Raw genomic sequence first — 24078 nt, 5'->3', positions numbered from 1 at the left:
TTTCATCTAAGGGCAAAAAATTCCAAATGGAGAGATCTTTTTTATGATTATTTAAATCATAATCTAGATAGTAGATGGATGAGAGAACCTACACTCTGTCTTTTCCCATTCCAGCCCATCCTGCAAATGGCTGCCAGATTAATTTTTCTATGTCTATTCAATTTTGTTTTTACCTTCTCTTATGAGCTGAGGTTTGGAATTATAATTAATTTCATCAATTTAAAACAAAAATTACCTAAGCTCCTCCGTCAGAGTTTTTCATCTAAAGCACAGAATACAGAAAAATGATTTGAGGAACGATTTCTAAAATTTTTCCAATGATTGTATATAACCAGTACCATTTTAAGGCATAGGAGAGAAACAAAATAATTTCATACAACAGACAACAGCAATTAGCAACAGCACTTGGGAACTTGTCCGAAATGAACACTCTCAGATCTCATTCAGACTTACTGAATTAGAAACTTGGGGGGTGAGGCCCAGCAATGTGCATTTTAACAAGCATTTCAAGTGTGTATGATACACATTAACTTTGAGAACCTCTGGCTTGGAGCATTATCACTCAATTCTCTCAAGGATTTTCAGTAGAAAAGACTACTAGACTATAAAACCCCTGAATTGGAACCTTATTATTTTTCATTTTCTCTTGCCTTATGCATCTGACGTTTAATCCACATTCAGAGTTTTTGAGTAGTTAAAGGATAAGTATCCCCTCCGAGTTTCCCTATTTCTCCTCATCCTGTAATACCAAATTATCAGCCCAACCTTCATCCTTCCTTTCTACCTCTTCCTATTTTATAAGTAATGTTTTTCCAATTAGAATATCACATCCTAATTTTTTAAGTAATTCTGTAGATATTACGTCAAGTCACATTTCAGAGCAAGAAAGACTCTCAGAAGACTACTCAAATGCATCAACATACAGGTAAGAAAATGTCACCGCAAGGCAAACACACCTCTTACAGAAATAGAGAGAGATCAAAGAATAAATTAGCCATCTTTATAAGGCCTGAGTCTCAATAGTTGGTTTAACAGATTTAAGAGTTAGAATGGTTGAAAGACAGAATAATATTTTATTTTATTTTATTTTATATTTTATTATATATTTATCTTATTTTATTTTATATTTTATCTTATTTTATCTTATCTTATCTTATTTTATTTTATTTTTTTGAGTTTTGCTCTTGTTGCCCAGACTGGAGCGCAATGGCATGATCTCTACTCATGGCAACCTCCGCCTCCCAGGTTCAAGTGATTATCCTGCCTCAGCCTCCCGAGTAGCATGGGCCACCACGCCCAACTATTCTTGTATTTTCACTGGAGACGGGATTTCTTTATGTTGGTCGGGCTGGTCTTGAACTCCCAATCTCAGGTGATCCACCCGCCTCAGCTTCCCAAAGTGCTGGGATTACAGGCGTGAGCCATAGCATCTGGCTAGAATAATCTTTATTTGTATAATTGCTTTCTGGAAATAAAAGCAAATACATAATCAAAAACCACCAATTCTTTATTTATTGGCAAAAGTGCATGCCCTTTTTTCATTCCTGCTCTACTTAGAGAAAGAAGAACCTTAATATTAATAAGTATGCTATCTAGTTATCTAATGACATGGCACATCTTGTCCCCCACTGTCCTATCAGTTCAATACTAAGTTTCACAGAAACTAATCTCAAGACTGTTCATGACAACTTCTTCATTGTAACAATTTTTCTTTTCTTTTTTCTTTTTTCTTTTTTTTTTTTTTTTTTTTTTTTGAGACAGAGTCTCACTCTGTCTCCCAGGCTAGAGTGCAGTGCGGCTATCTTCTTGACTCACTGCAACCTCCACCTCTCAGGTTCAAGCAATTCTCCTGTCTCAGACTCCTGAGCAGCTAGAATTACAGGCATGCACCACCATGCCCGGCTAATTTCTGTATTTTTAGTAAAGACAGGGATTCACTATGTTGGCCAGGCTGGTCTCAAACTCTAGACCTCAGGTGATCCACATGCCTCGGCCTCCCAAAGTGCTGGGATTACAGGTGTGAGCCACAGAGCCTGGCCAGCCACCTGTGACAATTTTTCTAACCAACATTTATTTTTCTGGTTATATTCCATCCAACAGAAACCACCTAGAGAAAGCCAGAGTGGAGATCATATGACACTTGGTATTCCAAGTTGAAAATCATTTTAACTATACTCTAATCTTATGTCACAAGGGTTCTGAGGTAACACACAAGTAATAAATCAAGTGGTAATAAGTGCCACAGGAAGCAGTGTAGCATACCTAGAAAGAATATGGGCTTTGTAGCCATGAAGATCTTTTGGCTTCAAGTCTTAATTTTAGCCTTATTTGCTCTCATTTTATAAGACAGAAGCCATAACATTAGTATACTGCCTCATATTGTTGTTACCAAGTTCTCAGTTATTTTAAAATACGAATTCCTTGAAAATAGGAATTATATGTTTTACATACTTCTGTATTCCCCCACATTGTATTTACACAGGTGCTCAAGAGATATTTGACTAATACTGGAATAGATTTTAACGTATTAGATAAACTCCTTAATAGGTGGCCCTTGCTTCCAGATCCCAACCCCAATTGAATTTTCCCTACTATAACCAAATTAACTTTATTAAAAGGCAAATCTGGAAGTGGCACCCAAGATGGCCGAATAGGAACAGCTCGAGCCTCCAGCTCCCAGTGTGAGCGACACAGAAGGCAGGTGATTTCTGCATTTTCAACTGAGGTACCGGGTTCATCTCACTGTGGCGTGTCGGACAGTTGATGCTGGTCCATGGGTGCAGCCCGACCAGCGAGAGCTGAAGTAGGGTAAGGCATCGCCTCACCTGGGAAGCGCAAGGGTGAAGGGAATTCCTTTTCCTAGCCAAGGGAAATTGAGACACACAACACCTGGAAAATCAGGTAACTCCCACCCTAATACTGTGCTTTACCAAGGGTCTTAGCAAACTGCACACCAGGAGATTATATCCCACACCTGGCCCAGAGGGTCCGAAGCCCACAGAGCCTCCTTCATTGCTACCACAGCAGTCAGAGATTTAACTGTGAGGCAGCAGCAAGACTGGAGAAGGGGCACCTGCCATTGCTGAGGCTTAAGTAGATAAACCAAGCCGCCAGGAAGCTCGAATTGGGTAGAGCCCACTGCAGATCAAGGAGGCCTGCCTGCCTCTGTAGACTCCACCTCTGGGGACAGGGCATAGCTAAACAAAAAGGAGCAGAAACTTCTGCAGATGTAAAAGTCCCTGTCTGATAGCTTTGAAGAGAGCAGTGGCTCTCCCAGCATGGAAGCTGAAATCTGAGAACAGACAGACTGCCCGCTCAAGTGGGTCCCTGACCCCTGAGTAGCCTAACTGGGAGACATGCCCCACTAGGTTCAGACCGACACATCACACCTCACATGGCTGGGTACACCCTGAGATGAAGCTTCCAGAGCAAGAATCAGACAGCAACACTCGCTGTTCAGCAATATTCTATCTTTTGCAGCCTCTGCTGCTGATACCCAGGCAAACAGTGTCTGGAGTGGACCTCAAGCAAACTCCAACAGACCTGCAGCTGAGGGTCCTGACTGTTGGAAGGAAAACTAACAAACAGAAAGGACACCCACACCAAAACCCCATCAGTACATCACCATCATCAAAGACCAAAGGCAGACAAAACCACAAAGATGGGGAAAAAGCAGTGCAGAAAAGCTGGAAATTCAAAAAATCAGAGTGCATCTCTCCCTCCAAAGGAACGCAGCTCATTGCCAGCAATGGAACAAAGCTGGACGGAGAAAGACTTGGAGAAGTTGAGAGAAAAAGGCTTCAGTTGATCAAACTTCTCAGAGCTGAAGGAGGAACTATGTAACCAGCATAAAGAAACTAAAAACCTTGAAAAAAGAATGGATGAATGGATAACGAGAATAATTCAACGCAGAGAAGACCTTAAAAGAACTGATAGAGATGAAAACCATGACACGAGAAATACCTGACAAATGCACAAGCTTCAGTAACCAACTCGATCAACCAGAAGAAAGATTATCAGCAACTTAAGATCAAATGAATGAAATGAAGCGAGAAGAGAACTGTGGAGAAAAAAGAGTAAAAAGAAATGAACAAAGCCTCCAAGAAATATGGGATTATGTGAAAAGACCAAATCTACGTCTGATTGGTGTGCCTGAAAGTGACGGGGAAAATGGAACCAGGTTGGAAAACACTCTGCAGGATAACATCCAGGAGAACTTTCGCAAACTAGTAAGGTAGGCCAATATTCAAATTCAGGAAATACAGAGAACACCATAAAGATACTCCTCGAGAAGAGCAACTCCAAGACACATAATTGCCAGATTCACCAAAGTTGAAATGAAGGAAAAAATCTTAAGGGCAGCCAGAGAGAAAGGTCGGGTTACACACAAAGGGAAGCCCATCAGACTAACAGCAGATCTCTCAGCAGAAACTCTACAAACCAGAAGAGAGTGGGGGCCAATATTCAACATTCTTAAAGAAAAGAATTTTAAACCCAGAATTTCATATCCAGCCAAACTAAGTTTCATAAATGAAGGAGAAATAAAATCCTTTACAGAAAAGCAAATGCTGAGAGATTTTGTCACCACCAGGGCTGCCCTACAAGAGATCCTGAAGGAAGCAATTAACATGGAAAGGAATAACCAGTACCAGCCATTGCAAAAACATGCCAAAATGTAAAGTCCATTGATGCTAGGAAGAAACTGCATCAACTAACGAGCAAAATAACCAGCTAATATCATAATGACAGGATCAAGTTCACACATAACAATATTAACCTTAAATGTAAATGGACTAAACGGTCCAATTAAAAGACGCAGACTGGCAAACTGGATAAAGAGTCAAGACCCATCAGTTTGCTGTATTCAGGAGACCTATCTCACACGCAGACACACACACAGGCTCAAAATAAAGGGATGGAGGAAGATCTACCAAGCAAATGGAGAACAAAAAAAGCAGGAGTTGCAATCCTAGTCTCTGATAATACAGACTTTAAAACATAAAAGATCAAAAGCGACTAAGGAGGCCATTACATAATGGTAAAGGGATCAATTCAACAGGAAGAGCTAACTATCCTAAATATATATGCACCCAATACAGGAGCACCCAGATACATAAAGTAAGTTCTTAGAGACTTACAAAGAGACTTAGACTCCCAAACAATAATCATACAATAATAATGGGAGAATCAACACCCCATTGTCAACATTAAACAGATCAACGAGACAGAAAGTTAACAAGGATATCCAGGAATTGAACTCAACTCTGCACCAAGCGGACCTAATAGACATCTACAGAACTCTCCACCACAAATCAACAGAATATACATTCTTCTCAGTAGCACATCGCACTTATTCCAAAATTGACCACATATTGGAAGTAAAGCACTTCTCAGCAAATGTAAAAGAACAGAAATTATACCAAACTGTCTCTCAGACCACACTGCAATCAAACTAGAACTCAGGACTAAGAAACTCAATCAAAACCGCTCAACTACATGGAAACTGAACAACCTGCTCCTGAAGGACTACTGGGTACATAACAAAACGAAGGCAGAAATAAAGATGTTCTTTGAAACCAATGAGAACAAAGATACAACATACCAGAATCTCTGGGACACATTTAAAGCAGTGTGTAGAGGGAAATTTATAGCACTATATGCCCATAAGAGAAAGCAGGAAAGATCTAAAATTGACACCCTAACATCACAATTGAAAGAACTAGAGAGGCAAGAGCAAACACATTCAAAAGCTAGCAGAAGGCAAGAAATAACTAAGATCAGAGCAGAACTGAAGGAGACAGAGACACAAAAAACCCTCCAAAAAAAAAATCAATGAATCCAGGAGTTGGTTTTTTGAAAAAATCAACAAAATTGATAGACTGCTAGCAAGACTAATAAAGAAGAGAGAAGAATCAAACAGATGCAATAAAAAATGATACAGGGGATATCACCACCAACCCCACAGAAATACAAACTATCATCAGAGAATACTATAAACACCTATACGCAAATAAACTAGAAAACCTAGAAGAAATGGATAATTTCCTGGAAACTTACACTCTTCCAAGACTAAACCAGGAAGAAGTTGAATCCCTGAATAGACCAATAGCAGGCTCTGAAATTGAGGCAATAATTAATAGCTTACCAACCAAAAAAGGTCCAGGACCAGATGGATTCACAGCTGAATTCTACCAGAGGTACAAGGAGGAGTTGGTACCATTCCTTCTGAAAATATTCCAATCAACAGAAAAAGAGGGAATCCTCCCTAGCGCATTTTATAAGGCCAATATCTTCCTGATACCAAAGCCTGGCAGAGACACAACAAAAAAAGAGAATTTTAGACCAACATCTCTGATGAACATCGATGCAAAAATCCTCCATAAAATACTGGCAAACCGAATCCAGCAGCACATCAAAAAGCTTATCCACCATAATCAAGTGGGCTTCATCCCTGGGATGCAAGGCTGGTTCAACATATGCAAATCAATAAATGTAATCCAGCATATAAACAGAACTAAAGACAAAAACCACCTGATTATCTCAATAGATGAAGAAAAGGACTTTGACAAAATTCAACAGTCCTTCATGCTAAAAACTCTCAATAAATTCGGTATTGATGGAACGTATCTCAAAATAATAAGAGCTATTTATGACAAACTCACAGCCAATATCATACTGAATGGGCAAAAACTGGAAAAATTCCCTTTGAAAACTGGCACAAGACAGGGATGCCCCCTCTCACCACTCCTATTCAACATAGTGTTGGAAGTTCTGGCTAGGACAATCAGGCAAGAGAAAGAAATCAAGGGGATTCAGTTAGGAAAAGAAGAAGTCAAATTGTCCCTGTTTGCAGATGACATGATTGTATATTTAGAAAACCCCATCATCTCAGCCCCAAATCTCCTTAAGCTGATAAGCAACTTCAGCAAAGTCTCAGGATACAAAATCAATGGGCAAAAATCACAAGCATTCTTATACACCAGTAACAGACAAGCAGAGAGCCAAATCATGAATAGCTCCCATTCACAATAGCTTCAAAGAGAATAAAATACCTAGGAATCCAACTTACAAGGGCTGTAAAGGACCTCTTCAAGGAGAACTACAAACCACTACTCAGTGAAATAAAAGAGGACACAAACAAATGGAAGAACATACCATGCTCATGGATAGGAAGAATCAATATCGTGAAAATGGCCATATTGCCCAAGGTAATTTATAGATTCAGTGCTCCCATTAAGCTACCAATGACTTTCTTCACAGAATTGGAAAAAACTGCTTTAAAGTTCATATGGAACCAAAAAAGACCCTGCATTGTCAAGACAATTCTAAGCCAAAAGAACAAAGCTGGAGGCATCACGCTACCTGACTTCAAACTATACTACAAGGCTACAGTAACTAAAACAGCTTGGTACTGGTACCAAAACAGAGCTATAGACCAATGGAACAGAACAGAGTCCTCAGAAATAATACCACACATCTACAGCCATCTGATCTTTGACAAACCTGACAAAAACAAGAAATGGGGAAAGGATTCCCTATTTAATAAATGGTGCTGGGAAAATTGGCTAGCCATAAGTAGAAAGCTGAAACTGGATCCTTTCCTTTCTCCTTATACGAAAATTAATTCAAGATGGATTAGAGACTTAAATGTTACACCTAAAACCATAAAATCCCTAGAAGAAAACCTAGGTGATACCATTCAGGACATAGGCATGGGCAAGGACTTCATGTCTAAAACACCAAAAGCAACAGCAACAAAAGCCAAAATTGACAAATGGGATCTAATTAAACTAAAGAACTTCTGCACAGCAAAAGAAACTACCATCAGAGTGAACAGGCAACCTACAGGATGGGAGAAAATTTTTGCAATCTACTCATCTGACAAAGGGCTAATATCCAGAATCTACAAAGAACTCAAACAAATTTATAAGAAAAAAACAAACAACCCCATCAAAAAGTGGGCAAAGGATATGAACAGACACTTCTCAAAAGAAGACATTCATACAGCCAACAGACACATGATAAAATGCTCATCATCACTGGCCATCAGAAAAATGCAAATCAAAACCACAATGAGATACCATCTCACACCGGTTAGAATGGCAATCATTAGAAAGTCAGGAAACAACAGGTGCTGGAGAGGATGTGGAGAAATAGGAACACTTTTACACTGTTGGTGGGACTGTAAACTAGTTCAACTATTGTGGAAAACAGTGTGGCGATTCCTCAAGGATCTAGAACTAGAAATACCATTTGACCCAGCCATCCCATTGCTGGGTATATACCCAAACGATTGTAAATCATGCTGCTATAAAGACACACGTACACGTATGTTTATTGCAGCACTATTCACAATAGCAAAGACGTGGAATCAACCCAAATGTCCATCTGTGACAGACTGGATTAAGAAAATGTGGCACATATACACCATGGAATACTATGCAGCCACAAAAAAGGATGAATTTGTGTCCTTTGTAGGGACATGGATGCAGCTGGAAACCACCATTCTCAGCAAATTATCGTAAGAACAGAAAACCAAACACTGCATGTTCTCACTCATAGGTAGGAATTGAACAATGAGGTCACTTGGACACAGGAAGGAGAACATCACACACCGAGGCCTACTGCGGGGAGGGGACGGGGGGAGGGATAGCATTAGGAGATATACCTAATGTAAATGACGAGTTAATGGGTGCAGCACACCAACATGGCACTTGTATACATATGTAACAAACCTGCACGTTGTGCACATGTACCCTAGAACTTACAGTATAATAATAAAAAAAAATTTTTTTTAAAAAGGCAAATCTGATCTTATCCAATTCCATTTTAAAACCTTCTTAAGGTTCCCAGCTGTAATGAAAAGTCCCTGCTAAGACCAGCATTCATCTCTTCACAGTCTATCACTTATAACTCAGTTCCGCCCACTAAACTACTAAAGCTCGTGGAATTTGCTTCCTCCTCCCTACCAGCTCCTCCTGAAAAGGGTAACTCCTACTAGTCATTCAAGTAACAGCTTAAAAGTTGTTTTCTCTATCAAGTTCCATCATAATAGCTCTTCATCCCTCAACTAACTTCAAAGTCCTTCCTCCATAACTTGATACTACATTCAACTCACCATCTAAAACTATAATTAAATGTTTATCTGCTTCCTGAGTTATCTGGTAAACTCTCTGAGGATGAGGATCATACCATATTCAGTTTTATACCCATTGTTTAACATAGTTACTGACACACAGAACACCCTCAATAAATATTACTTATTGAACATAATGCTGAAGTCCCATGTTCCCAACATTTCCAATTTGAGAATGTAATCACGTTTATTTACCTGTTTGCTTATAAATAAGTTTACAACATGAAAGCCCAATAGGTTAAAAAAAAAAAAATTCTGGGGCTTTATCCTGAAGACACATTTATTATGGCACAGAAAGCAAAATCAGCACGATTTTTTTCAAAGAACAGAAAAAAATATTTCATAAGAACTTGTTATTCTGGGGGAGGGAAGGGAGCTGTTTTATCTTGGCCCCATCCCCAGAAGTTACAGTCACCAAACTGGATATGATTCTCAGTTAAAACAAGCAGAGCCACGGATAACAAAAGAATATAAAGAAACTACTGCTCAGTCTGGAATGCCCTCTGAAGACCACGAGGTGACAAGCCTGGATGACTAAACAGAAAGACAAATGAACCTGTATTCTTGATAGTACTGTGGAACCACTGTATCAGCTCTGGACAGTCTACCTCTAATTTCTCATTACTTGAGGAAAATAATCCCCCTTGTTTATTTATACGACCCTTTTTTGGATTTCTGTGGCCGCTGAACATGATTCCTATTTGATGAGAAAGTTAGAAGAAAGTTTAGGAAAAAGTTTGTTTAACCTAGAGAGGAGAGAGAGATTCTCAAGACAGGAACATCAAAAAGTCTTAAAAATACAGATATAGATGATTGTATTAGTCCATTTTCACACTGGTGATAAAGACATACCCAAGACAGGGAAGAAAAGGAGATTTAATTGACCTACAGTTCCACATGGCTGGGGCCTCACAATCATGGCAGAAGGCAAGGAGGAGCAAGTCACATCTTACATGGATGGCAGCAGGCAAAGAGAAGAGAGCTTGTGAAGGAAAACTCCCCTTTTCAAAACCATCAGATCTTGTGCAACTTATTCACTACCACGAGAACAGCACGGGAAAGACCTGCCCCCATGCTATGATTCAATTACCTCCCACTGGGTCCCTCCTACAACATGTGGGAATTTAAGATGAGATTTGGGTGGTGACATAGCCAAACCATATCAATGATTACGTGAAATGCCAAAAGAAAAATTTACAGTAAGTGATACCATAAACTAAAACAAAAGCAAACTAACAAAACTTATTTGTAAATTAAGTTAAAAGAGGATATCCATAATAACGATATCGAAGAACACCAACATATTAGTAAGGGAAAAAAATCCAACAGGAAAAAATGAGTAAAGATATGAATAAGCAATTCACAGAACTGAAAATCAAAATGCCCAACAAATACACTGAAAGATGGCTAGCCTCATAAGCAGTTAGGGAAATGCACCACAGGAAACTTTTTTTTAAAACTCATTTTATTATAAAAGAAAAGCATTCAGTAACAGTCAGTTGATAGAGGAAATAATTACTCTCAGACATTAATGGTGACAATACGAATTGTGTCAATATTTCTGAAAAATAATTTAGCATTAAGTATTAAAATTAAATTGGTATATACTATGCACAAAGATATTAATTACATATTATTCATAATAGAATACTAGAGACAATCCATATGTCCAAAATGAACACAGTTAAGGTTTCAGGTATCTACTGCTACAGAACAAACCATCCCAAACTTAGTATCTCAAAACAGTATGTTATTTTTCACAACACTGTAGGTTGGCTAGCAGTTTCTCTGCTGTTTTCATCTCTGGTTCCTGTGCGTTCAGCTAAAGGGTCAGCTGGGCTACTAGGTGCTAGATAAACCACTTTCACACCTGCTGGTTGGTGTTTGCTGCTAGCTGGGGTATCTCGGTTCTCCGGCAAGACACATTTACTGCTTCCATACACTAAACCAGCTTCCTCACTTTCAGCTGCAAGAAAGTATTCCTTGAAGCCTCGTTAGGAGTTGGTTCCAGAACTCATAGATCACTTCTATCATATTCATTCATCAAAGTAAGTCATGAGGCCAGCCAAGACTCAAGAAAGAGACGGAGAAATAGATTTTTTCTTTTTTGAGATGGAGTCTCGCTCTGTCGCCCAGGCTGGAGTGCAGTGGTGCGATCTCGGCTCACTGAAACAGATTCTACCTCTAGACAGAAAAAGCAAAGGCACACTGCAAAGAAGAATGACTACCAAAACAGGAGAAATTTATGACTGTTAAACATTCTACCACTGGTAGGCAGGTGTAGGTGTGTGTGTGTCTGGATGTATATACATACTCACATGCACAATGAAATACTACGTAAGTTGTTAAAAAGAATGGAAAGGTATTCAAGATAAGTAAAAAAAAAAAAAAAAAAGGTGTAGAATATTTAATATAGTATGTTACCATTTGTGTGTGGGGAAACTATGTGTATATTCGATCACATATATGTATGCTATGATTGTAAATTCTTGAAATAGATTTAAAAATTAACTATTAGAATATGTAAAGGTGTCCACAAGCTAGCTGAAGATGCACGGCAGTGAGGTCATGTTGGGAAGACTGAAAGTGCAGGCTAATTAGCCTAGAGGCGAGGACAATGGGTGTTGTGTGGAAACAGAGAGCTGCACAGAGTCATAGGCTCAGTGAAGGGTTGTGGATCCATAGACGCAAATGCCAGCAGGCCCAGCAGTTAATGATGCATGTTAGTAGGGGTAGATGAAGGTGGGAGATGGTCCACATGGCAGGGAGAATGGTAGCCTACTGGGGAAGTAAGTAAAACAACTGGGGAAATGATAAATATATTGAGCCTAATGTGAAGCCTAGTTTCTTATTGCCAGAGAAGGCATTCATAAACACTTAAAGGGAGAAAGCTAGGAAAAACCCTGGGGTGTTGGACTAGAATTGAAACTACAGGAACAACTTTATGTCTCTAATATGTACACACAGGTACAGAACTAATTACGTATGTGTGTATGAGTGTGTGTTTTCTGTATGTGTGTATATAAACCATACACAAGTGTCCTAATTCTGTCTTCTATGATGGCTTGGAAGCAATGACATTCCAGTAGCAATGAGCAAACTAAGCCCCCAAATCTTTGTTTTAAATACCATCTTTCAAGAAAAAAAAAAAAAACACCCCAAACAACCTACAAAAAAACAAAAACAGAGCTCCTTGGAGAAATGGTTGATTCCAGGGCTCTGGAATCTACTTTGTCTACTCTGGTAGACAAAGCACAAGATGAACCAGGAACAGCTTGTTCTGCCAGAAAGTCCTAAGGAAATGCACAATGAATGAGATAGGGGCATGATATATGGGCAGAGGAGCCAGCTTGAAGAGGCTACCACTGGCTAAATCAGGACTACCTTAAAAAGCAAAATAAATAATAACAGCAACAAATCAGAACACATTTAACAAAATCGAAATCCATGAGTCTTTTTTTTTTTTTTTTTTTTTTTGAGGCGGAGTCTCGCTCTGTCGCCCGGTCTGGAGTGCAGTGGCCAGATCTCAGCTCACTGCAAGCTCCGCCTCCCGGGTTCACGCCATTCTCCTGCCTCAGCCTCCCGAGTAGCTGGGACTACAGGCGCCCGCCACCTCGCCCGGCTAGTTTTTGTATTTTTAGTGGAGACGGGGTTTCACCGTGTTAGCCAGGATGGTCTCGATCTCCTGACCTCGTGATCCGCCCGTCTCGGCCTCCCAAAGTGCTGGGATTACAGGCTTGAGCCACCGCGCCCGGCCCCATGAGTCTTTACTGCTTTAATTTTAATAAATGAGAGAGAAAGAGGTGAAACCCCGTATCTACTAAAAATACAAAAATTAGCCGGGAGCGGTGATGGGTGCCTGTAATCTCAGCTACTCAGGAGGCTGAGGCAGGAGAATTGCTTGAACCTGGGAGGTGGAGGTTGCAGTGAGCCAAGATCACACCACAGCACTCCAGCCTGGGCAGCAGAGCAAGACTGTCTCAAAAAAAAGTAGTACCTTATGACACAGTACCAACTAATATGTACAGAAAAAATAACAAATAAAAAAAAATTATTTGGCAATCATCATAAAAGTGGTTAATTCAGGTGGGAGTCACCAATGACACCCACCAAAGCTAATGAGTGGAGGGTTGATGAGAAACGCGATACTAGCATAATTTTGGAATGTATCTCCACAAACACTAATCAATCACAAAGGGCACAAATATCATTTTGCCAATATCACTATTAGTGGCATGATTTTACATAGTATGCCTCTAGACGCAACACACTGAGAAGGGCACAGCAGCATTTCTGTGGTATTACTGCCAGGAATGCATGACCTGATTGGAGTCATGAGGAAATATATAGATCTAGGATGAGGGTCACCACACAGAATACAGGGCATATACTTATTAAAACTATCAAGGACATGAAAGATGGAAAACTGAGGCTGAAGAACTATGAACAGACATAATAACTAACTGTAACATGTATTCCTGGATAGGATCCTGTGCCAGAAAAGAAAGAGATACTGTTGGAATAGTAGATGAAATTTGTATAGATTCTTTGGACTAGATAGCAGTGTTGTATCCATGTTGATTTTCTTCTTTGGATGGTAGTATGTTGGCTGTATAAGAGAGCGCTTATTTTTAAGAAACAGACGCTGTAGTGTTTAGGGGTGATGTGATACCATGTTGGCAGTTTGCTCCAAAAGGTTCAGAAAAAGACTGTAATGAGTATGTATGTATGTATGGAGACACAGAGAGAGAGGGCAGGCAATGGAAGTAAGCAAAATATTAACAATAGGAGAAATCTGGGTGAAGGGGATATAAGAGTTCTTTGTACTGTTCTGATATTTTTTCTTTAAATTTGAAATTGTTTCAAAATGATTTTTTCATCTGAAAATAAAGATGTGATATAGAACATCTAGTGATAGAGCAAATGTGAATCGCCTATTGCCTAAGGCCAAGAAACAGAATGAAAACCTTGACTGAATATGTTGATTTACATACTTTCCTTTACCATACTCTGAAGGCACGCATTAACAAGAAGGGCAATGTTTTTATGACTATTTGGTGAACTAAGAGCATCTCAATGAACTCTCCCTTCTCTTCATGGATTTTAAATGAGTATTTTACAGCTCAGTGAGGAAAGGAATCTTGACTTACTCATCTTTGTAGTCCCAGCACCTAGCCCATTTATAACTTAGTCATTGTTAATGTCCTTGAACAGGAATTCTACCTCCAATATTATTTCAACGAGAAAAATATAGTGACTTGAGTAGCAAGGACTTTGCTACACTGAAAGGGAAGGACTGTCTATGTTAAGTTAAAATTGTATGTCAGACTGAAGACAGAAAAATATCAAGGATTAACTTTCTTAGGAACTCAAGTATTAAATATCTGCTCTAAAGTCCTAAAAACAGAAGAGCGCAAAACCAGTAGTAAAAATCATTATCCTAAGAATAGCAAACTGCTAACAGTTTTTGGTTAAAAAGTAATGATAGAATCAAATGTTTAGGATAAACATAAGGCTTTTGGAGAAAAGAGTTGACAGTGGAAAACCATGCTTTTAAAAAATGCTGAGTGTCTGAAAAATTATTAGACTGAACCATATCAAATTGCTGATAAAGCATATATCCTACCAATAATGAGTATGATAATTTTCAAATCTGAAAGAATACACTTTCATTGCAGAAACTAAAACTCTCCAAGGCCCTTAGTTGCCAAAATTAAACTCAAAAATTTTTAAAGCTGAATAGATTTCACATGGCTCAATACTCTACCCTTCCTGGAGAATACACACATTTCTAGCACATCTTAAAAGCTTGTGGTTCCATTGCTGAACTAGAGGGAAAAAAAGGTAAACATGCCTGAAGATCTGTTACAGTTAACCATAATGAACTTTAGAATTATGTCTTTTCAAAAGTTTAAACAACGACTGAAAATTAATTTTGATAGTATATAATTATCTGCTTTATTTATTTATTTTTAGGCAGAGTTTTGCTCTTGTTGCCCAGGCTGAAGTGCAGTGGCGTAATCTCGGCTCACTGCAATCTCCACCTCCCAGGTTCAAGCAATTCTCCTGCCTCAGCCTTCCGAGTAGCTGGGATTACAGGCATGTGCCACCATGCTTGGCCAATTTTGCATTTTTGGTAGATATGGGGATTCTCTATGTTGGTCAGGCTGGTACTGAACTCCTGACCTTAGGTGATCTGCCTGCCTCAACCTCCCAAAGTTATGGGATTATAGGCGTGAGCCACCGAGCCCAGCCAAAGTATCTGCTTTAGAACGCAAAATATACTAGTACCTTATGAAATTAGGATTTTTCTATTCAAAGCAATATTAGAGAATTAAAAACTGTTAATGACTATATGACAGCTTCTCCCCTTTAAGGACTGTAAGTCAAATCTTTTCGAGAATATTACAAGGAAAAAAAAAATCCAGTAATACTATACACCAGATTCTGTATCGCTTTTTATTATTATTATTATTAGTTTAGTTTATTTGTGTGTGTGGGGGGGGGTCTTTACATGGAGATAAAATATATTTTGGGACTGTTCTAAGGATTAAATAAGATAATGTATGTAAAGCACTTAGCACGGTGACTGGCATAAATTAGGCACTCAGTAAATGGCATCTATGGTGCTTATTCTTATTTATTTATTTATTTATTTATTTATTTATTTATTTATTTATTTTGAGACGGAGTCTCACCCTGTCACGCAGGCTGGAGTGCAATGGCGAGATCTCAGTTCACAACCACCTCCGCCTCCCAGGTTCAAGTGATTCTCCTGCCTCCGCCTCCCAAGTAGCTGGGATTACAGGGGTGTGTCACCAAGCCCAGCTAGTTTTTTGTATCTTTAGTAGAGACAGGGTTTCACCATGTTGGCCAGGCTGGTCTCAATCTCCTGACCTCATGATCTGCCCACCTCGGCCTCCCAAAGTGCTGGGATTACAGGCGTGCGCCACAGTGCCTGGTTGCATATTCTTACACAGAGAATATGAAACAATCTAGAAACAGGGTCAAGTGGCTTAAAAACCTGTAAGAGAAGCCAATAAAGGCAAGTGAATAGAAATCACAGTCAAATATCTAGACTGGTAACCTCAATGAGGAAAGGAACCTTGAATAATTTACCCTTGTAGTTCCAGAACCTAATGAAGTGCTTGACACACAGTAGATGCTCAATAAAAGTTTAAGGAAATAAAATGGACATGAAAGTATCTAGAAGACCAGGTGCAGTGGCTGACGCCTGTAATCCCAACACTCTGGGAGGACAACGCAGGGGGATCACCTGGGTTCAAGAGTTCGAGACCAGTCTGGCCAACATGGTGAAACCTCGTCTCTACTAAAAATACAAGAATTCGCTAGGTGTGGTGGCGGGCGCCTATAGTCCCAGCTACTCGGGAGGCTGAGGCAGGAGAATCACTTGACCCTGGGAGGCGGAGGTTGCATTGAGCTAAGATCACATCACTGCACGGCGGCCTTAGCGAGAGAGTGAGACTGCATCTCAAAAGAAAGAAAAGAAAAAAGAAAAGAAAAGAAAAGAAAAGAAAAAAAAAAGAAAAGAAAAGAAAAGAAAAAGAGAGAGAGAATCTGGAAAAGAAAGAGGAAGTCTGAGGTTGTCTGAAAAATAAACTGAGAATCCAAAAATTACCATTCCCCCTAAGGAAGCCACTTTGAAAAGTAAATTAAAAACCTAAGCATTTTTAGATCAATGTATAAAAACTCCCCCCAGACTGGTCTCTTTAATAGTCTCTCTTAGTCCACTCCCAAATCCTTTTTGGCAAATGTGTCAAATATTTGAAGGAAATATTTTAAAACTTAATCTAAATAAATGTTATATGCATCCTCAAAGGGGGAAAAATTACCCAAAGCATTGAGGAATCTTTTCCAACTTCATTTCAAGGACATTCAGATTAACTTAATTCATAGTTCTTCCATTTACTTATATATGAAAATGAGCTTGCACTTTTATCTACAAGCAAGCTGTAAAGACACATATTTCACTTTCACAAGTTTGAGTGCATACCCCAGAAAAGAAAGAGGAAAGAAAACCCACTCTTTGAGAAGTGGGCAGTGCCATAGGAGTACAAAAGAGTGGCTAACAAAACTTCCCTCCCATGTTTCAGGAGTCACCTACCTGTTAGAGCCCTTGTTTACAGCACAGTCTGGACAGTTTCAGACTCCTTACATATTGAAAACTCAAAATTCTCGGTGTAGTAGTCAAGGGAACAGTGAAATAGGAAAGAAAATATGGTCCTATCTTCCCCATCCTACCCCAAGTAAAAGAGAGAATCAACAACATTTTTTCTAAGACTTCTCCAAGATAGCGCCCATCACCTCACTAGAGCACCCTACTCTTATTCAGAAACTGAACAATTTCACAGAAAGCAAAAGCCACACCCTTAATAATACACTCAACTCTGTACAGTGCTTGGCTTCTGTGCTAAGTACATTTCCAGAGAGCTGGAACTACATCTCCTGAGCCTACTTCAAATTAAAATCTGTGAACAGTGAGAAGTTACAAATCAGATAATAGCCCAAAATTAACTGCTGAAAGGAGGTTGGGGGGAAAAATCATTAAATACATCCATCTTTCTTAATGAAGTAACAATGTTTTTCAGCAATACAAAACACTAAAGCTACCAGCCTACTCTACACAGTAGTTTGCAGAATAACAACCTGCAGTACACAGTAAAATTATTCTTAAATCATCGTTTGCTTCCTATGGTGCTCTGAAAAGTAGCAAATGCATAAAGTCATATAAGAGCTATTGTCCAATCACTGACAGCATTAAAATTATTTTTAAATCTAATTTTTGGAAAGTTCTGCAGTAGCGGTTTAAAAAGCAAATCAAATTCTAATGAGAAAAAACGTCTAGTTCAAAACTCTGAAAATACACTGAAGACATTCACAGTTTAAGAAGCAGGAAGGTCATAGGCACCAATGTGTGTAACATCTGTGAGTGGCTGATACAAAAAAAGATTTCTCTGGAATTAAGAATTCGAAATAATTATCAAATACAATCTAATATGATCTTTAAAAGTCTCTTGTCTCAAAAGCAACAAAGCAAAAGCTTGTAACAAAGCAAAAGCTTCCAATACAAAGATTTTTACACCTTACACATACCCACATACTTCACAAATTAAGAAACAGATGAAAATTAAAACACTAAAATTTAAAGCCATCTAAAATACACTACTTGAAACAGCAGACTCTTATCTTTACATTTATCTATCAGCTAAGCGCTTCTGAAATGTTCATTTCAATACAAGATTGTTCGATATGCCATTCTGCGTGAATCGAGCTTCGGAGACTAATTCTCAAAATCTCCTCAGGAGATGCTTTATTACAGCTCTAGTGTCAATTTCCTGCGACTCAAACAGCTACGTACAGAAAACAGCTCATACATAGGGAGAACAATCAGAATACAGGGGAGCGCTCCATTCTTTTGTTTTGGTGGCAGAAGCTGCAAAAATAAAGGTTCACTGGAGCCATCTGCACCTATCCCCACCCATCACAGCCCTGCAGAGCACTTTTACCCATCCGCTTCTCAAGACTGTCTCTAACCCCCCAGGTCGGCAGAACCCGTTGCTTTCCACGTCTCAAAGGATGGGGGGGTGGGAGGGAGGCTGCGAGGAAGGACACAGATCCTTTGAGGACAGAGGGACACGGAGATGCATCCAGATGGGGAGGATGGGACGCGTCACGAAAACCCGGAGGCTTGCAAATTCGCTGGGAGAAAAGCCCTGTGGGCGGAGAATGCTGCCTGTTCAGGGATGGGGACATACAGAGGGACAATGCTCCAAAACAGGAGACAGGCACACTCCTAGTAGATCCAGGAGGGTGTGAACTAGATAGCTCTGAACTCGGAGCCACAAACGGATAGACGCAGCCTCAAACAGATTCGTACCGCGAAGCTGAGACTTACGGTTACTTCTCCCGCTGAGGGTAAGGGTCGGTGGACCCAGCAACTCCGCAGTTCCGCCTCGGCCGCCCCTGCCTCTACAGCCGAGCTGGTGACCTTAGGTACCCTGCCCGCCCCACCCACCCGGACGGGTGCCCCTTCCTCGCCGGCCCGGGTGCACCCGTCAGGAGGAGGCTGATGTGGCCCAGGGTGCGCACTGGCGGCCGGCGGGAAGCGCTGCGTGAGCCGAAGGCGCCAGCGGCGAGGCTCAGACTGGGCGGGCGCCCCCCATCCCTCTCCGGCCGCTGCGCCGCCTCACTCGGGGGAGGGGAAGAGGGGGCGGCGGCTCTTGCCTCCGCCTCGCGGTCAAGTCCGGCTCATGTTCCAGCCTTGCGCGCGCGCAGCCCCGGCCGCCCTCTTCCCCTCCCCCGCCTCCGGCTCCGACTCAGCCGCTGGCACCCCCGCCGCCACCACCCTAGTCTCCGAGTCGCCTGCCACCAGCCCCTGAGAGACTGCAGGTCCAGCGAAAAGCAGCAGGAACGGCAGCAGCCCGGCCGCCGACCCGGAAGCTCTTCCCCGCCAACCGCGAGGCTGCGAAGGGTGTGAACCCGGAAGCGATTTCGTAGCTACGGTAGCGGCTGGGTGGAAAGCTAAGGCCTTTGAAGACCTGGGACCCTATAGTGTCGGGAGAGGGTGAAGGGTGAATGGTGCTGAGGTGCGAGGAGAGGGAAGAACAGTAAAGAGCAGGTGGGCAAGAGGGTTTGCGACTCCGGAGACCTCAGCTTTTGGGGTGCCGGGTGGGGAGCGCAGGGGAACCCTCAGGACGGCTTTCTTTTGGCGATTGAGGGTTTTTCTGTCACAGGAAGCTGGGCCGGGCTGCTGTGCCTGGGAGGAGGGAAGGAGGAATGAGAAAGCGGTGACAGTCCCTGACCCCCTCGCCAGGTGACTGTCCCACCCATTTAGTTGAATGTAGCGGCCGGAGAGGCACTCGCGGCAGGCCGTACGGGTGGGACCTCTCGGTGTCCTTCGGGAAACAGGAGGAGCAAGTTCGACTCCAGCGAGGGAAAACAGAGGTGGGAGACTGAACTATCTCCATATCTAGTTGCCCCAGGCAAGGAGTTTATTTTTCACACGTAGTTACAGAGAAACCAAAGCCACTTTTTGGGTGGAAACTCTTTGAACAAAGAGGCTTATATTTTTCCCCGGTAGTGGACGTTGATGGGTGGTGGCGCAGGAAGAAACCTCCCAGGCAGAGTGATTACGTATTTTTGTCATGGCAGGGAAAGGGATTCACACAGCTTGTCATTCTAACTCACTTCTCCCCCTCTAACTCATTTCTCGCCTCTACATCTTTCTCCACCTTTTAAGGTTTTTGGCTTTCATCGCTTTTTCTACATGTTGTTTTTAGCCTCACCAGAAGTATTTCATCTCGCTGGTCTACCCCAAGATCTCAGCCTCATTATTTTCTTACTCTTCTGGAGTGCTTATGTGCCTTTACAGTTTCTGTTTGCAAACGCTGTCTAGCATACTAAGAGGATATTAGCAAACCTGTTCCATGGACACTAAATGGCAGTTGTACATCTCCCCTCATCAGTCATAGTGACAACCAGAAATGCCCTCCATATTTTCCAGTGATCCCAGGTAGGTGCCACTCCCCAATTAAGGACCACTTCCACGAGTTTATACGGTCTTATTACTTAGGCAGCAATCATTTGTGCCATATTTTCCAGAATAGAGTGAGCCATATAACAAAATGCCACGTTTCCTGTACTTATTCACTTGAATCCTCTTCTCAGACTCAGTCTAAACATATTGCAAACTCTAGTTATACCTTTCTCGTATTTTAGTTCAAACTACTGATTTTCTAGAAACTCCGTCTCTATCAATTTGTATGTGTTTCTCCCTTAGCAGTTTTACCTTCTTATGTTAGTTACTTTTGTTATTTTCCTGACTTAAGCCTTTGTTTCCTTCTTTCATGTCACTGGAAGAATGTAGATTTTTAGTAGTCAAGTACGAATAGTTCTTGAAAATGAATTTTAAGAATATTTTGGGATATGGTAAAAAAAAAAAGTGTTTGGTTTAAGAAAACCAGATACTGTTACTTTCATAGTTATGTCTTTTTAAAATCACATTTGTTTACCTTTTAAAAGTTCAGGGTTCTGTGCAGTATTAATTAAATATTCTAGAGAAGTGATGAGTATTGACAAAGTACTTTGCTAGTAAGTGTGTTCTTAACATGAGTTGACCAAGATAGGAATTGATTTGCTTTAAATTGTGTTTAGAAAACTAAGAATTACTTGATTTCTCTTTTAGGTCCTTAATAGAAAAAATGGTTTCTGTAATTGTGCCCTATATCATACAGTGTATTCACAATACAATGTCTTTCTTTTTGGGGCTTGCAGTCTTCAATGCGTCTGTCTCATAATTTGTAAAGGTTTATTATCGCGAAGTCATTGTTAATCTGTGGTGAAAAGTAATTGCTAAATAGAAATTCTGAGAAGAAAAAGGCCTCATCCTTTTCACATGATGTAGGAAGGTCTGGTGCATGAGGTGGGTTTTAAGAATGATCTTATGAAAAAAATTGAACTGAAAAAAATTTCATGAAGTATATAATGATAAAGAATGAAATGTCCTCAAAACTTTTCACACAATGAAATGTCTCTATCCTAATGTTTTACTGTATTTTTTCTAGTGAAAGATCCATAGGGTTTTTTGGATCTAAATCAATGGAAAGTTTTAGAATCTAAGATAAATTTGAAAATTACTTAAATTATTTTATGTAAAATTTTTGTACAATAATTTTAATGGTTGTTTTAATCTTAGGCTAAAGTTTATGTAAAATGCCAAAAGCTACTGTTATTTTAACAGAACTTCTTCTTAAGGTAATTTTACAATCATAAGGCACTTTTTAATTGTTATTTAGGGAAGTGAATTAAAAGTTGCAGAGTGATATTTTCAGCTGCAGTGGAAAAAACAGGATAATTACTCTATCTCCTCTCAAATAACATTCAAAACCCTTTCTTCAAAATGGTCTATTTTGAGAGTTGCAGTAGTAGGGAACTCATTAAATATGAACAGATAATTTTAATGCCTAGTGGTTTTTTAAAAACTGAAGAAGTTCATCTCAACATAGCCGGGAAAGAAGCTCTTTCTTTAATGTTCTTTTAGAAATTTGCTGACAAGTAAATGGCGAGAAGCTTTAAAAAAAAAAAAAGAGAGAGAGAGAAAATAATCAGTACAGAAAGATGCACTTTAGTGTAGCCATTAAAGAAATTTACTCAATGAAGGGAACTATTATACAACCAAGATTGTGGTTGAAATTCAGTCGCTTGTTGGAAATTGCGCAATGGAGTCTTAAGATTTAAGGGGACAAAGTATACGCATGTACACACACATACACCCAGACACATACACACACACACACACTGAATATATTTGGAATAAAAAATTTGGATTATTGACAGGTGTGGTGGCTCATGCCTGTAATCCCAGCACTGTGGGAGGCTGAGGCAGGCGGATCACCTGAGGTCAGGAGTTTGAGACCAGCCTGGCCAACATGGTGAAACTCCGTCTCTACTAAAAAGTACAAAAGTTAACCGAGCATGCTGGCACACGCCTCTTAATTCCGGCTACTCAGGAGGCTGAGGCAGGAAAATCACCTGAACCTAAGAGGCGAGGGTTGCAGTGAGGCGAGACTGTACAGTGCACTCTAGCCTAAGCGAAAGAGTGAGACTCTGATTCAAAAAAAAAAAAAAATTGGATTATCAAGGAAATTGATAAGGGAAATGGAAAAGATTCTTAAATCACTGTCATAAAGCTTTTATTAACTGACCAAATGGTTTTGGTTCTGTGATAAGCAACTCGAAAGAAAATTATATACTATGCTTTAGCTCATCCAAATGTCTAATATCAAAGTTCTCCTTGCTAAAATTTCTGGAATAAATGTCAATGGATGTAAAACATCTACCATTTCCAACTTCCAAACTGTTAATAGTATAACTAACATTCGCTTTTGTAATTTATGGAAAAAGTGTATGTTATTCTGAATCACTATTTCAAGTCATTATTTACAAAATATTTTATAATCATAATCACTTTTTTTGGCCCCAAAGGCAGATTCTTACTATGCAGTTAACACCTATGAAAATGTATAACCCTATTTTAAAAGGAAAAAAGAAATACAAAGGAAATCTTAAATTATCAGCTAAGGTTTTGAGTAGTTGAACAGTAAAGATGCAGTCAAAGTCATTCCTGGCTTGCCTTTTAGGCACTATATATTCTAGGATAGAGAACATTTTATTTTTTAAAAAATTTTTTCAACATGATTATGTGGAAATAAAATTTTTCAATTTAAGATGCGTTACTTTTTTTTTTATGTTGCCATCAAATGTGTCCTTTAATCTTTCAAGGAATTTTTTATTTGTTTTATAAAGCAATGGGAAATCCGGAAAACATAGAAGATGCATATGTTGCTGTTATTCGTCCAAAGAATACTGCCAGTCTCAATTCTCGGGAATACAGAGCTAAGTCATATGAAGTAAGAACATTTAATAATAATTTGTTTCTACCATTGAATGTCATTCTGTATTATCATTCACATATAAAGCCTTATTATATCTTGTAAATTCGTATTAACAAGCCAATTATTTTAGGTTTCTGCCCATTATTCTTTTTTCTGCCGCGTGCCTTTTGACCATTTGCTGTTTATTGACACGTAGGTTATTAGTAGTAAACATGTAATTAAGACTATATGTACATACATATACATATATATAACTGAATTGTTACCTTTTTTATGCAACAGATTTCAAGCAATATGAAATACTTCTAATTTAACCTAATTTATGTAGCATTTCCTTTAAACTGATTTTTTAAGGTTGTCTGAAACCTGTTCAAGGGTACCGTGGGGTTTCTCAGTAGGCTACTGTTTCAGCAGTGCTGTAGCTTACCATTTCTCACTCCTGGCTGCACTGTACAATCACCTGGGGAACTTTTAAAACTGTAAGAACCAGACCCCAGACATTCCCATCCGTGTGGGATGGGGCTGGGC

General features: G+C 39.8%; 2 protein-coding genes across 17 annotated transcripts in view; one reads left to right on the top strand and one right to left on the bottom strand.

Annotated features, from left to right (window-relative positions):
- Nucleotides 1-19592, bottom strand: part of ANKIB1 (ankyrin repeat and IBR domain containing 1) — a 164624-nt gene extending 145032 nt beyond the window's left edge. Inside the window, exon 1 of one of the 2 annotated variants that reach the window (XM_030932121.1) lies at nt 19053-19592. The gene's annotated coding sequence lies outside the window, so the exon portion shown is untranslated. The remainder of the gene's footprint in view (nt 1-19052) is intronic. The other variant, XM_030932122.1, reaches the window with a different exon arrangement.
- A 42-nt stretch (nt 19593-19634) lies between these two features.
- The window catches only part of KRIT1 (KRIT1 ankyrin repeat containing), a 46575-nt gene continuing 42131 nt past the window's right edge, over nt 19635-24078 (top strand). Inside the window, exons 1-5 of one of the 15 annotated variants that reach the window (XM_030932127.1) lie at nt 19635-19775; nt 19992-20101; nt 20437-20669; nt 21431-21578; nt 23462-23565. In XM_030932127.1, coding sequence (XP_030787987.1) covers nt 23464-23565 — 102 coding nt within the window. In that variant the 5' untranslated portion in view covers nt 19635-19775; nt 19992-20101; nt 20437-20669; nt 21431-21578; nt 23462-23463. Of the gene's footprint in view, nt 20102-20396; nt 20670-21430; nt 21579-23437; nt 23566-24078 lie in introns of all 15 variants that reach the window. The other 14 variants (XM_030932126.1, XM_030932123.1, XM_010353548.2 and 11 more) reach the window with 14 other exon arrangements.

Source organism: Rhinopithecus roxellana, chromosome 6 (assembly GCF_007565055.1).
Source record: "Rhinopithecus roxellana isolate Shanxi Qingling chromosome 6, ASM756505v1, whole genome shotgun sequence".
NCBI lineage: Eukaryota > Metazoa > Chordata > Mammalia > Primates > Cercopithecidae > Rhinopithecus > Rhinopithecus roxellana.
This window is presented reverse-complemented; position numbering and strand designations above follow the sequence as displayed.